The sequence below is a fragment of the Manduca sexta genome, chromosome 1 (genome assembly GCF_014839805.1).
Source record: "Manduca sexta isolate Smith_Timp_Sample1 chromosome 1, JHU_Msex_v1.0, whole genome shotgun sequence".
In the NCBI taxonomy this organism is placed as follows: Eukaryota; Metazoa; Arthropoda; class Insecta; order Lepidoptera; family Sphingidae; genus Manduca; species Manduca sexta.
This window is the reverse complement of record NC_051115.1, coordinates 1,199,752-1,212,949: the sequence shown is the minus strand read 5'-3', so window position 1 is coordinate 1,212,949 and position 13,198 is coordinate 1,199,752. Positions and strand designations below refer to the sequence as shown.

At 36.8% G+C, this 13,198-nt stretch overlaps 1 protein-coding gene across 1 annotated transcript; it reads right to left on the bottom strand.

Annotated features, from left to right (window-relative positions):
- Window positions 1-127: 127 nt before the first annotated feature.
- On the bottom strand, window positions 128-8,818 carry LOC115449763 (zinc finger protein 235-like). The gene is made up of 11 exons (XM_037446625.1): window positions 8,571-8,818; window positions 8,157-8,261; window positions 7,527-7,751; window positions 6,515-6,745; window positions 6,030-6,118; window positions 5,442-5,582; window positions 3,968-4,072; window positions 3,052-3,267; window positions 2,116-2,227; window positions 895-999; window positions 128-300 (listed from the first exon to the last, which is right to left on the bottom strand). The coding sequence occupies exons 1-11, from the start codon at window positions 8,736-8,738 to the stop codon at window positions 139-141; spliced, it is 1,659 nt and encodes a 552-aa protein (XP_037302522.1). The 5' UTR covers window positions 8,739-8,818; the 3' UTR covers window positions 128-138.
- Window positions 8,819-13,198: the final 4,380 nt, after the last annotated feature.

Here is a 13,198-nt window from a genome sequence, read left to right as displayed (position 1 = left end):
TAACTACCTCTTAACGCATGCAAACACATTTTTGCCGGAAGGAGGTAGGCTGAGTACACGCACGCTCCTTTTACGCAGTGTATTCCCTACCCGACGAGGCAAGAAAAGTAATTAAAATAAAACAACATTGTAACTTCATTATTTATTTGCACGACTCCCACGCTCTCTGTGTGGATTGTGAACAAGCTTCTTGTGGTTATAGAGCGACGCGGAGTGGGCGAACGTGGCCGTACATTGCGAGCACTGGTACGGACGCTCGCCTGTATGCGTCCGTATGTGAGCTTGAAGACAACGACGCATCTGCAAAAACAACATACTTTAATTTTTTTTATTGCTTTGAATGACGAGACGATCTTGCCGTTCGCCTGATGGTAATACCGCCCATAAACAGTAGAAACAACACCTTAAATTATAAAGTATTTGGTATGCCACTGCGCTCGCCTGAGACATGAGATGTTAAGTCTTATGTCCAGTAGTTACACTATAGAATGGCATAAGAAATCATCAAGCCTCTTAGTAGAAGACCATGTAGGAGTTCAACAGTATAATACAGTACATATTACCTTATTATATCGTACTGGTACATTACTGTTGGTATGTCACTTATATGTGAGAGTCCGCCTGGTCATATACCACCGCAATGTCTATTTCTGTCACGCAGCAGTGTGTAGTCACTTTTGTGTCCCGGTTTGAAGGACATTATAGTCAGTGTAACTACTTGACATAATAAGACTTAACATCTTACGTCTCAGGATAGCGAGAGTGCAATACCAAACAATACTTTGTAATTCAAGGTGTTGATGTTTCTACTGTTTATCGGTCGTGTCGCTTACCATATCGCGAGCGGCAAACTCGTCTCCTCATTTAAAGCAATACAAAACAGTTAATACTTACAGTAAACCCCTTCCCACAATAGTCGCAAATCTTGTCTCTCGGCAGTTGTTTCTTCTCGTGTACAAACTCTATGTGATTTTTTAGAAGTCGCGCTGTCCTTAGAATCTGAACAAGAAGCATCAAATATATATCGTCGTTTGAAAGGCTTATTGTCATAAGCGACATTTTTTTCGATTTTTTTTAACTAGATTATTTTTTCGATGCGCGAAACTACTCTACTTCAACCAAGCGTCGACGCGCCTATCCATATTCGTAGAACACAATTTTGTACCTTAATAAAGGGGAAATAAATTTGAATATGCTATGGAAGAAAAACATGACGTGTTGCGACACTTCGACTCTGCGTCAGTGTAAGTTGAACCTTAGTTATAATAAATACATTTCAATGTAAGAAATAACTGAACAACGCGCGTGTATTCCATCGATCTAGTATGTTTTCATATTCGTTATGAATACTTTGTTAAAAAGATTGAATATCAATTTGAAATCTCAGAATTGCCACAAGCACATCAAGAAAATGCGTATACTTCAACGTAAAACCAATAAAACAAACAAATAATATGATTGAATAAATCCAAATTACAATTACAGCTCTGTCAATACTGACTTACTGCTGGACACAGGCCTAAGGTCTTTAACTAGCTAAAAAAATATAAAAAATGTTCTGTTTTTAAATATGTATGAAACTTGGTGTCGTACAACAATGTCGCTTAAGACAATTAGCTTTCAACCAACGATGTTTTCTTCAAGGCAAAACGACTTCACTGCACCTAATGGGTGGAGTCTAATAGAATGTCGACTGACGGGAGATGGTTACCGCTCAAAAGTCGACACAATCATGCGTGTTGGAACTGGATATACACAGGCTGTTTGTATGTTATCGATTTACTCAAAATCTACTGAACGGTTTTTTATGAAATTTGCTATGGAGATAGTTTAAGACCCTGGGAAGATTATAGGCTACTTTTTATCCCGGAAAAATATAAAGCAGGACTTTTATCCCGGAGAACTCAGTCACGCGGGCGATGCCGCGAGAGAAAGCTAGTTTATAAATAAAAAAAAAAAAAATTTTGTTCTCAGTAACAGGCACACTAGTGTCCTTTTTCAATGGCCTAATTTATATAATTTATATTTTTATCACAAGAAAATATAATAATTATATATTTTTAAACCTTTTAAAACTAATTCAATATGTGTAAAGTGAGGAGTTTATATACACACCTTTAAACACTGTGGACATTTGAAATCAGATTTCTTCAAATGCACCCACTCTATATGCGCCTTCAATATGGACTTCGTGAGGAATCTTGCTCCGCAATTATCACACATGTACCTGCGAAATGAAACACCTTTGTAATATACAGTATGTTCTGATAACAAGGTATTTTAGAACTGAAGCTATATAGAGAAACATCCTTTGTAATTATACAGGATGTGCTGATAACACGGTATTTTAGAACTAAAGCTTTTGTAGAGAAATAAACACACCACGCGTTTATATCCGAGGGGGTAGGCAGAAATGAACTAAGACCTCCATTTTCGCAATGTTCCGTCTAGGGGTCGTAACATCGGACCATTTTTCAAAATCGGTATTTTCGGTATGAACTTACAATTGGAACCAATGTTCCGGTATTTTAAGATATATATTAATAAATGTCGAGTTTTGATGACACACACCATCACACATTTATCTCCGAAGGGGTATGTTGAGGCACAACCAGGGCACCCACTTGTCGCCAAGTGTGTTTCGTCCCATAATGTGATAGGGAGCGAGCCTATTGCCATATCGGGCAGAAATTCCAGACTCCGGGCTGGTACTGGGCAGAAAAACCCAAATATCACTGCCGACCCGGGATTTGAACCCAGGGCCTCAGAGCCCTGTCGTACCGCGCTTACAACTACGCCATCGAGGCAGTTTTGATGACAACTAAATTAGTGGTTTATAATAGCTATCCTTCCTATATGATAGGAGATGAGCCTATCGTCATATCGGGCACAAATTGGACACTTCGGACCAATACTGAGCGAACCCCAAAATCACTGCGAGACCCGAGATTAGTACCCGAGATCTTAGAGCAGTCGTCGTACCGCACATGACACCTACATCTACTCTACAGTCTGATTTTATACAGGGTGATGCAAAACACCGGTACCTACTTCTTATCAGCATCGGTGATGTGATTGCTATGCTGTCTCAAATGCTGTTTGAGGTTATGACTAGTTCTAAAGTGCATTCGACAGGGAGCGCAGTAGGGCAGCCTGTCTGTTGTGTTGTGGACGGACTGCATGTGTATGCGGAGGCCGCAGCTCTGTTTGTACACTTTATCACATTTCTTGCAGGGGAATGTTGTTTGTTTTTTCCTGTGTACGCCGCTAAAAATATAAATGGCTTGTAGAAAAAATATTTAATTATTTTACATATTTTTTACGAGCATGGGAGTGACCTGCTGCACCTGATGGTAAGTGGATTAATAATAATAATAATATCAGCCCCGTATTATATACTTGCCCACTGCTGAGCAAGGGCCTCCTCTACTACTGAGAGGGATTAGGCCTTAGTCCACCACGCTGTAGTGCGGATTGGTAGACTTCACACTCCTTCGAAATTCCTATAGAGAACTTCTCAGATGTGCAGGTTTCCTCACGATGTTTTCCTTCACCGTTAAAGCAAGCGATAATTCACAAAGAATACACATATATTTTTTTAGAAAAGTCAGAGGTGTGTGCCCTTGGGATTTGAACCTGCGGACATTCGTTTTTGCAGTCCGTTCCACACCCAACTAGGCTATCGCCACTATGTAAGTGAATTAGGGTACAGTACAATGTCGACTGACGAGAGATGATTATCCCTTGGCAGTCGAAATAATTATGCCGGCCAATTATCCGCCCGTATAACGACCGTACACAAGATATTAAGCCCGCCTTAGTGGCCCACGCAAGTGCCGCGTTCCGGGAACAGCCTGTGTATATCCAGTTCCAACAGGCATGATTGTGTCGACTGAGGGGTAACCAATAATCATCATCAGGTGCAGTGGGACCAAATTGTCGTGCAAATATACAAAATAATACTTACTAAATATGAGATCGTAGTTGTATCCATTTGGAATATACTTTATCGCACATAGTGCACGGATATCTTTCATGTTTCGACCTGTGGTACATGAAACTTCTATACGAACTGTAATGAAAGATAATTATTACATATTAGATAAGTCTATTATACGGAATGAAGAATTAAAAAACAACAAAAACACACACAACACGCAGCCATGTATTAGACAGGGTAATTTTGACATTGCGTTACTAAATGCAACCACACATTCGTCTCCACCTTTGCTGACATTGTGCCAAAAATGATCAATTGATAACGAATATTTTTTCATCATAATCGTGGGTTTAGTTTTCTGATTTTTTGATAATTTTGTAGTTTAATGCGAATATGGTGTGTGCGTGAGTGTATTTCTGACTGAAAGTGTGATGTTACCGCTGCGACGAATTCTCTTAGCAGTAGTGGCATTAGGGCGCGTAAAATTAAAATTACTTTTTATTAATATTTATTTTGTTCGCAACTTACACTTTTTTACTTTACATCTACGGCTCAAGTAACTTATTGTAATGTGTTATTTCCAAGGTGATAAGTATATGGTTTCATTTAGTAACGCAATGTTAAAATGACCCTGCATACATTATATCGACGGTTAAAAGAATAATTGTCTTAAGCGACATTTTTTTTCTCAAACATTTATTAGTTTAAATATACGTAGAGAAAAGTGTTGATTTTAAATATGTATGAAATATAGTGTCGAAAAATAATACAGGGCTGATATTATTATATTATTATAGTGTTGTAAAAAAATGTCGCTTGAGTCAATTCGCCTTTCAACCGACAATATATACTTTCCCACTCCACGGGCCTCCTTTACTACTGAGAGGGATTAGGCCTTACTCCACCACGCTGTAGTACGGTCAGACTTCACACACCTTCGAAATTCTAGAGAACTTCTCAGGTATGCAGGTTTCCTCACGATGTTTTCCTTCACCGTTAAAGCAAGCGATAATTCACAAAGAATACACACATAACTTTAGAAAGTCAGAGGTGTGTGCCCTTGGGATATGAACCTGCGGATATTCGTCTCGGCAGTCCGTTCCACATCCAACTAGTGTAATATGTCAAACTTTGTTCTAATTGGTATATTTCCGTTGTAGTTTTGACGGTAGATGTCGATTATACTTTATAGAAATAAGTGACCTAACTGAAAAATTATATATTTTCACATTTAGTTAAAAAATGACCTTCCAAATGCTCCATAACCCTATGAGGAAAAAGACAAAATTATAGAATAGAAACAGAGATTCTCACTTCCGACGACCGCCCATACTGCCTTCTATATTGTTTCCAAATCTTTTTTATTCGTTTCCCACAAATGGTATAATTTTAGTTAGGTTACCTTACTTCGAAACGTGGGAAATATACCATTAGAGGAAATCTACTTGACATATATACTTAAATACTGAACGTAGTATCTAATAAATACAAAGTAACTCACTGCGTCTCGAACCCGCACTCCTCGAGTTTACATTTGAACTTGTTGTGCACGGTGGCGCCATCTTTTCCGTGTTTCTCGTTATAATGGCTGACTATCGCACGCTCGTCTATGTACCTTTTACCGCAAACTTTACAATCGTATCTAAAAATTATAAATTATATCTTACTGATATTTTAGAGTCTTTCCCGTCCTCACACCCACCACTACAACTTCTGTAAGCCAGGATCAGCCGTGGCATTGTATGACACCGAGCGGTGAAGCTCGCCGAGTCTCAGGGAACACTAATATGTCATTATCCCGCAACGACATTAATCAAATAGAAAGATATGGAGGAGTTGGAAACATTAATTGTCCACTTCCCTCCATAGAAATAAATCACAAAAAATATAAGTCACTGAATAATTCTGCAACAATGGGAACTATCGACTACAGAGGTTTTATGATAAAGCATTTTCAAAAACCCGCGCGATTTGAATTTGAAAAATAAAATAATATTATGGAGTATGGTATTTAGCCGGAGTGAAAATTTAATACAAATCCGTTCATTTCCAAATTATGTAATTATATTTATCAGTAATACAAACTTACCTAATGAAATGTCTTCTATGATGGGGCTTTAACGATATTTCCGTGTTGAATACTGATTTGCAAATATCGCACGTGAAACTGCCTATTTCCTAAAAAAAAAACTTTTATGATACAAAAACAGCCTAAGACCCGAACAAAAACCGAAAATAAAATTGATACCTCAAAAATAAAACACCATGTATAATTTCTTTTTTTAATTATTAGCGGCCGGCCGTATAAGATATTTGACAAATTTTTATTCTTTATGATTATCCAATCCAATTTATATGAGGTAAATACCTCATATAAAGTCGAACACAGAAAGAATGATTAAAATCCAATTAAAATCAACAAGTTATTTTAAATTTCGGTAGAAGGGGTATGTGTCAAGACAGGAGAAAAGAGGCATAATACGCGCACGTGACGTCATCGCGAATTACTATGCGTGCGAATGAAAGAGATAGAGCTATATAAAGATAAATATCAATATGAAAAAGTAAACTCACTGCTTTATGCCTTTGCCGCAAATGTTTCTTCAAATACATTTCTCTGTTGAATCCTATAATGCAACTTTCGCATTTAAACGGCAGTTTCTGATACTTCTCTTCTGTTCTTAACAGTTCTCTTTCCTTCTCCAGCTCTTCTCGAGTTAATAAGTGCATTTTCAATTTGCCAACATATTTTCCGTCCATGAATGGAGATGGATCTAATCTTTCGTTCTTTATTATTAATGTAAGCTGTAAAATAATGCATAATATGCTTAGGGGCCGTTCAAGTATTACGTAATGCAATTTTTGAAGATTCTTGATCCCCCCACGCACCCATGTAACGCGCCGTAACGTTTTCCTGTACGCCCCCGCCCCGCCTCCAAAAGTTACGTAACACTAATATTCACGACTAAATAGCGACAATAGCCTAGTTGGGTGTGGAACGGACTGCCGAGACGAATGTCCGCAGGTTCAAATCCCAAGGGCACACACCTCTGACTTTTCTGAAAAATCATGTGTGTATTCTTTGTGAATTTATCGCTCGCTTTAACGGTGAAGGAAAACATCGTGAGGAAACCTGCACATCTGAGAAGTTCTCTATAGGAATTTCGAACGTGTGTGAAGTCTACCAATCCGCACTAGGCCAGCGTGGTGGACTAAGGTCTAACCCCCCACCCCTCTCAGTAGTAGAGGAGGCCCGTGCTCAGCAGTGGGCAAGTATATGTATAATACATATAATAATTATTATTCACAACTATGTTACACAAAGTACCGGAAAGTCACTAAAATACCTTTGTTATTGCTTTCAAATAAAATAACCAATGTTACATAACGCGTTGTACGAACTTCCTCTCCCGCACCTGTAACGCATCGTAACGTTTTACAAGACCTCCTCCCCTCCAAATTGCGTTACGTAACACTTGAACAGGCCCTTAGTAGTATAATTCATGAATTAACGGTCAAGACTTAGACACTCTAGGTTTAATTCCTTGCATATTCATTATTCTATCTATCTCTCCAATCTACGTACCTCCTTTTTCACCAAGTCCTTCATCTCTTTCTGCTTCTTTATCATTGATAGGGGCATTTCAGTTTCAAAGTCTGACGTATCAGTTTCCTCTTTGATATCTGCCTCTGGAGGTAATGTTAGCTCATTCTTTAGTACGTCATTGGTTATTTCAGGTATTATGTCTACTGTGATTTTGACTGGTGATGATTGTAGATTGTGTAATTTGTGTTTCTTCATGTTTAGTACCTGAAATATTGAAACTATAGTTACTTGTGCAAGCGGCGATAGCGTAGTTGTGTGGAACAGACTGCCAAGATGGATGTCTGCAGGTACGAGTCTCAGGAGCACACACCTCGGACTTATCTAAAAAATTATGTGTGTATTCTTCATAAATTATCACTTGCTTGAATGTTAAAGGAAAACACAGTAACCTGCCTACCTGAACAATTTCTTTATAGGAATTCTGAGGGTGTGAGATGTTTACTAATCTGCACCAGGATAATGTGGTGGAGTAAAGCCTAATGCCTCTCAGTAGTAGAGGAGGCTCATGTCCAGCAGTGGGACAGTATGTATCAAGCACTTTTTGATAAAGGCAGTAAAATTACTACCAATAAAAATAGAAAAAAATAAGATATACATAAATTACTATACCTCCTTGTTCAAAATGAGAGTGCTGTCTTCAACTTGTTGTTTGAAAGCATCTATTTTCCTGAGCATTTCATGGCATACATAGCACACTGTGTTGGGAAACTCTGCCTGAAATTTTAAGAAATATGTTTGTGTCTATATAATACAATACCAGATGTTCGTATTTTTACTCTGTACAGCATAATGTATGTAAAAATATGTGCCTAATTATCGGGACGCAATCTATATTTTATTCCTTCTAAAATTATTCATTGGTAAATAATGTAAGTATAATAAAATTTTACTAAAATGTTCATAGAAAATGGTTAAGAATTCTAATGTAAAATCGATATATTATTAAATAAATGGCTGTGTATGTACTTATATAGATAGAATATCTATATATCTATCCATTTAATAAGTTTTATACATTTTCACCTTATATTTAAAGAATGATTCCAAATATTCTGTGTGCTTGCAACTTGCTAGATTCACGTACGGCACATTTCGCGCCAAACAGCACACACACACGGCCTCCGGAAACGAGCCGAGTATTTCCGCGTCGGCATTATACGCTGGTAAGTTTAATTCGATAAAATAAGACATTTTTATGCAATATTTATCATAATATTTACAAAAATTCCACTCAACTCAGGATATTTGACAAATGACAACTGACAAGTACGTTTCGTTATACGCACTGTTTGTGTCATCAAAGTATTATTTTTCATAACCACGAAGGATGCAAATTCTTCGAAACGTCGGGAGAAAACTCAAATATTAAAACCGCGGTAAAATCCGAGAAATAGTTACATTTTAATATCTAACATTCACGTAAACATAAGAAATCATTATTATTTTACGACTCTAGACCACCGTCCTTTTATTCTGACTTTAGGTCCTAAATGTTTTAGTGTTCTATTCTATGTGATTGCAACTAGCTAGACTCACGTACGGCACATTTCGCGTCTTAAGAGCGTTTACGCATCCGCGCGCCGTATGTCTCAAAAACAGCACTTTTCGAAGGAGATAATATCCATCAAAACATTATTTTAAAAACATATGAATTAGTAATTATTATAGAAAATTTTGTTGTCTAAAAAGTTAGTAGAGAACATTTTTAGATTTATTGAGTATTTGTAAATTGTTTAATGATTACTGAACAGAGGTTTTCAAATTTGCGCTTCGAACGTCTATTTCGAAGCTCAAAATATCTTAAACCACTAAGGAACATAACAATATGTTATTTTTATCTAACTAAAAAGATCCTGAAGAAAAAGTTAGTAGAGAAAAAATATCTTTTATGTTTAATTCATGAGAAATAAAAATTCAAAGAATTCGAAAATTTCAGAAATGTTGGTCATTTAAATGATTTTTTTATCACTATATCTTACTTAATTGAATATAATATTGGATTACTATAATAGAAGAACATCTCCTTAAAAACATACAATTTAAAAATTCTACAAAATTAGTTCTGTTATTTTTCTATAAATATTTTAAATACCACTATAAAACGCAACGCGCAAATCGTTTCAAATTAGTCCGCCTTGAGGCTTTCTAGAAAGAGGACGTATCGCTCGTCGCTCCGGTGAGACTCCAGTTGGACTTTGCTGTGCGTAGAAAAATAGTCACGTGTATACAGTGATTGCCACATCTTAGTACTTTAGTAAATAAAATATTTTTTCTTTAATGATTGACAATAATTTTAGTAGTTACTATAAATTATTATTATATTATTATGTTTCAGACACAATGGGAAGTAAAGCTATTTCTAGGCAAGAAAAGGAAACGTAACAACGCTGAAACTTCGGCTAAAGCAAAAGCTAAAAGATTGATGTACTAATGTTATAACATGCGTCTGTAGTATGGTTGTTGCTTTTTTTTACTCATTAAACACTTGAGCATAGTTACTCGAAGGAAAAAATTGAACCTTAAGCTAAAAACAATTAGCCCATTGAAATGTTACATGAGCTTTGTATTTTTAGAGGACCCAATTTTATTTTTAGAACATGTGTCGGGGGTCAATAGAAGCTTAATCTCAAGTTTGTGAGGTCGCCCCCTTGTCCCCTGGCCGCCATCATGGAAAAGGGGTGAAAACACTTTTTTGCGATATCTCAGAAACTATGCGTCTTACATAAATTTTGTAAAGTCATAATTTGTAGCAAATTGTTTTGCCTACAAATATGTTTATATAACTTTTTGCCCTAAATTAAAAATTAAAGAAGTTATAAGCAAAAATGTGAGAAAATGTTTATAAGTTTTCTTTTTTGCTCTATAACTTTTTTTTACATTTTACAAAAAAAATTACCTAAAACTAACTTGTAAATGATCTTTTTTTTTAGTTCATTCATTTAAAACGCTGTTACAGCGCTCCAAAGTTTACCGGGTTCGTCAATGCTCATGAGAATCCAGTCGAAACAAAATGTTTAACTTATTTTTGATTTTTTTATTGTAAATATATTATTACAATTTTTTTGTTAAATTCGTACAACTTTACTTATTTATTCCTAACTCTTTTTTTGCCATAGAACTTACCAAATTTAACTTATCGAATGTTATGCAGGTAGAAAAGGTATGAGTTACCATTTGGGGATAAAGGAGAAAAAACATATTTGCAGGCAAAACAATTTGCTACAAATTATGGCTTTACAAAAATTTTGTAAGACGTATAGTTTCCGAGATATCGCGAAAAAAGTGTTTTCACCCCTTTTTCCAAGATGGCGGCCGGAGGACAAGGGTGGCGACCCCACAAACTTGAGGTTAAGCTTCTATTGACCCCCACACATGGCCCTAAAATAAAATTGTGTCCTCCAAGAAATGCAATATTCGGTCCTTAAATTGTAACATTTCAATGGACTAAACGCACATTTCAAAACTCGTTTTACGCCCGCGGGGTGCGCGGTTGTATGCGGTACCCGCTGTATTGGCGGCCAACTATTAGAATCGTGCGGGCCACGGTAGCACCAGCGCGCTCTGTGGTTAGTAGGTGGGCGACTGCAGTAGTCGGTAGGGGAGGGTGGTTACAGAAATCTGACGCCATTTTCCTCCATCGTGATCGTTTCTGATATGATATATAGCAATACCTATTAAAAAAACTATCCAAAAATATAACCAACTTCCGAAAAAAGAAGTCTTTTATTTCTCACTTTTTAGTTATACACCTAAAAATGACATCTCATTACATATTACACCTTCTGACTCAAAATATAAATTCCAATATGTAATTTCTAATGACTTAATTTAAACTTTCAATACGCTAAATATTAAAAACTGCAGATCTATGGAGTAATTATGTGGTCCATTATAAACATCGTAGCACAGTAATTTTCCTGATTTATTGTCTGATTACGGAGTTCTGGTGCCTATCTTTCGGCTTCATGATGAGCTCCACTTTACTAAAGGGTACTTTCTAAATGCAAATGCATTTGCATTTAAAAAGTGAAAAAAACAATTTGTAAAATTGCCGTTAAAATTTGTTAAAAATGTTTATTTTTTTATAATTACAAAATGATACATATAAACTATTTCATGATGAATTCTTATATATTTAATAATAGAATTCTTCATTTATCATAAATTCATAAATCATAAGTTACATTCCAATTAGATAATTAAAGCGAAAAGATCAAAATTGGTTGGTCTGACTATAAAGATAGCCGATGCGCTAACTCTACGCACACAGCTACGCAACGGCTCTGTGTGAGTGAATTTTGCGAAGAATTACCTATAGTTGACTTCACGCGCGGCACGTAAACGCTCTTAATCTTTACTGTGAAATAAATCCTTTTATTCCTAACTAGCTTTTGCTCGCGGCTCCGCCCGCGTTATAAAGTTTTTCAAGCTAAAGTTTTCCGTTATAAAAATAGTAGTTTCCCGGGAGCCTATGTTCTTCCCAGGGTCTCAAACTGTCTCCATACCAAATTTCATCTTAATACGTTGGGTAGTTTTTGAGTTTAACACGTGACAGACAGATGCAGCGGGGGACTTTGTTATATTATTTAGAACTTTTTAAGTGAAACAATCCCGTCAGACATCATTGTTGCATAACTTTAACCGTTTACGCAGTGCAGGCAACGGAAGCTCTCAAAACTCATAATTTTCCCCGTTTTTGCAACATGTTTCATTACTGCTCCGCTCCTATTGGTCATAGCGTGATGATATATAGCCAATAGCACTCCACGAACAAAGGGCTATCCAACACAAAAAGATTTTTTCAGTTCAAACCGGTAGTTCATGAGATTAGCCATTACTGCTCCGCTCCTATTGGTCATAGCGTGATGATATATAGCTTATAGCGGTCCACAAATAAAGGGCTATCCAACACAAAACGAATTTTTGAGTTGAAACCGGTAGTTCCTAAGATTAGCCATTACTGCTCCGCTCCTATTGGTCATAGCGTGATGATATATAACTTTGAGCACTCCACAAACAAAGGACTATTCAACACAAAAATATGTTTTCAGTTCGAATCGGTAGTTCCTGAGATTAGCCATTACTGCTCCGCTCCTATTGGGTATAGCGTGATGATATATAGCCTATAGCAATCCACGAACAAAGGGCTATCCAACGCAAAAAGATTTTTTCCGTTTGGACCGGTAGTTCCTGAGATTAGCCATTACTGCCCCGCTCCTATTGGGTATAGCGTGATGATATATAGCCTATAGCACTCCACGAACAAAGGGCTATCCAACGCAAAAAGAATTTTTCAGTTTGGACCGGTAGTTCCTGAGATTAGCCATTACTGCCCCGCTCCTATTGGGTATAGCGTGATGATATATAGCCTATAGCACTCCACGAACAAAGGGCTATCCAATAGCGTAAAAAGAATTTTTCGGTTTGGACCGGTAGTTCCTGAGATTAGCGCGTTCAAACAAACAAACAAACAAACAAACAAACAAACAAACAAACAAACTCTTCAGCTTTATATAATAGTATAGATATGCAGGGTAGAGGCAAGGTAAACCATCTCGTGTATGGAAAGTGTCAGACCAAAAGAAAAATGTTACAGAATATGGTGGCATAATGATGTGAATTGATTCCTTTCGACCGCGCGACATGGAGGT

Coding starts and splice junctions, on each gene's coding strand:
- LOC115449763 (XM_037446625.1), bottom strand. CDS start 8,738: ATGTCTTATTTTATCGAATTAAACTTACCAGCGTATAATGCCGACGCG. Junction 8,262..8,570: donor AATCATTCTTTAAATATAAG/GTGAAAATGTAT, acceptor TTAAAATTTCAG/GCAGAGTTTCCCAACACAGT. Junction 6,119..6,514: donor TGCGGCAAAGGCATAAAGCA/GTGAGTTTACTT, acceptor TTTTTTTTTTAG/GAAATAGGCAGTTTCACGTG.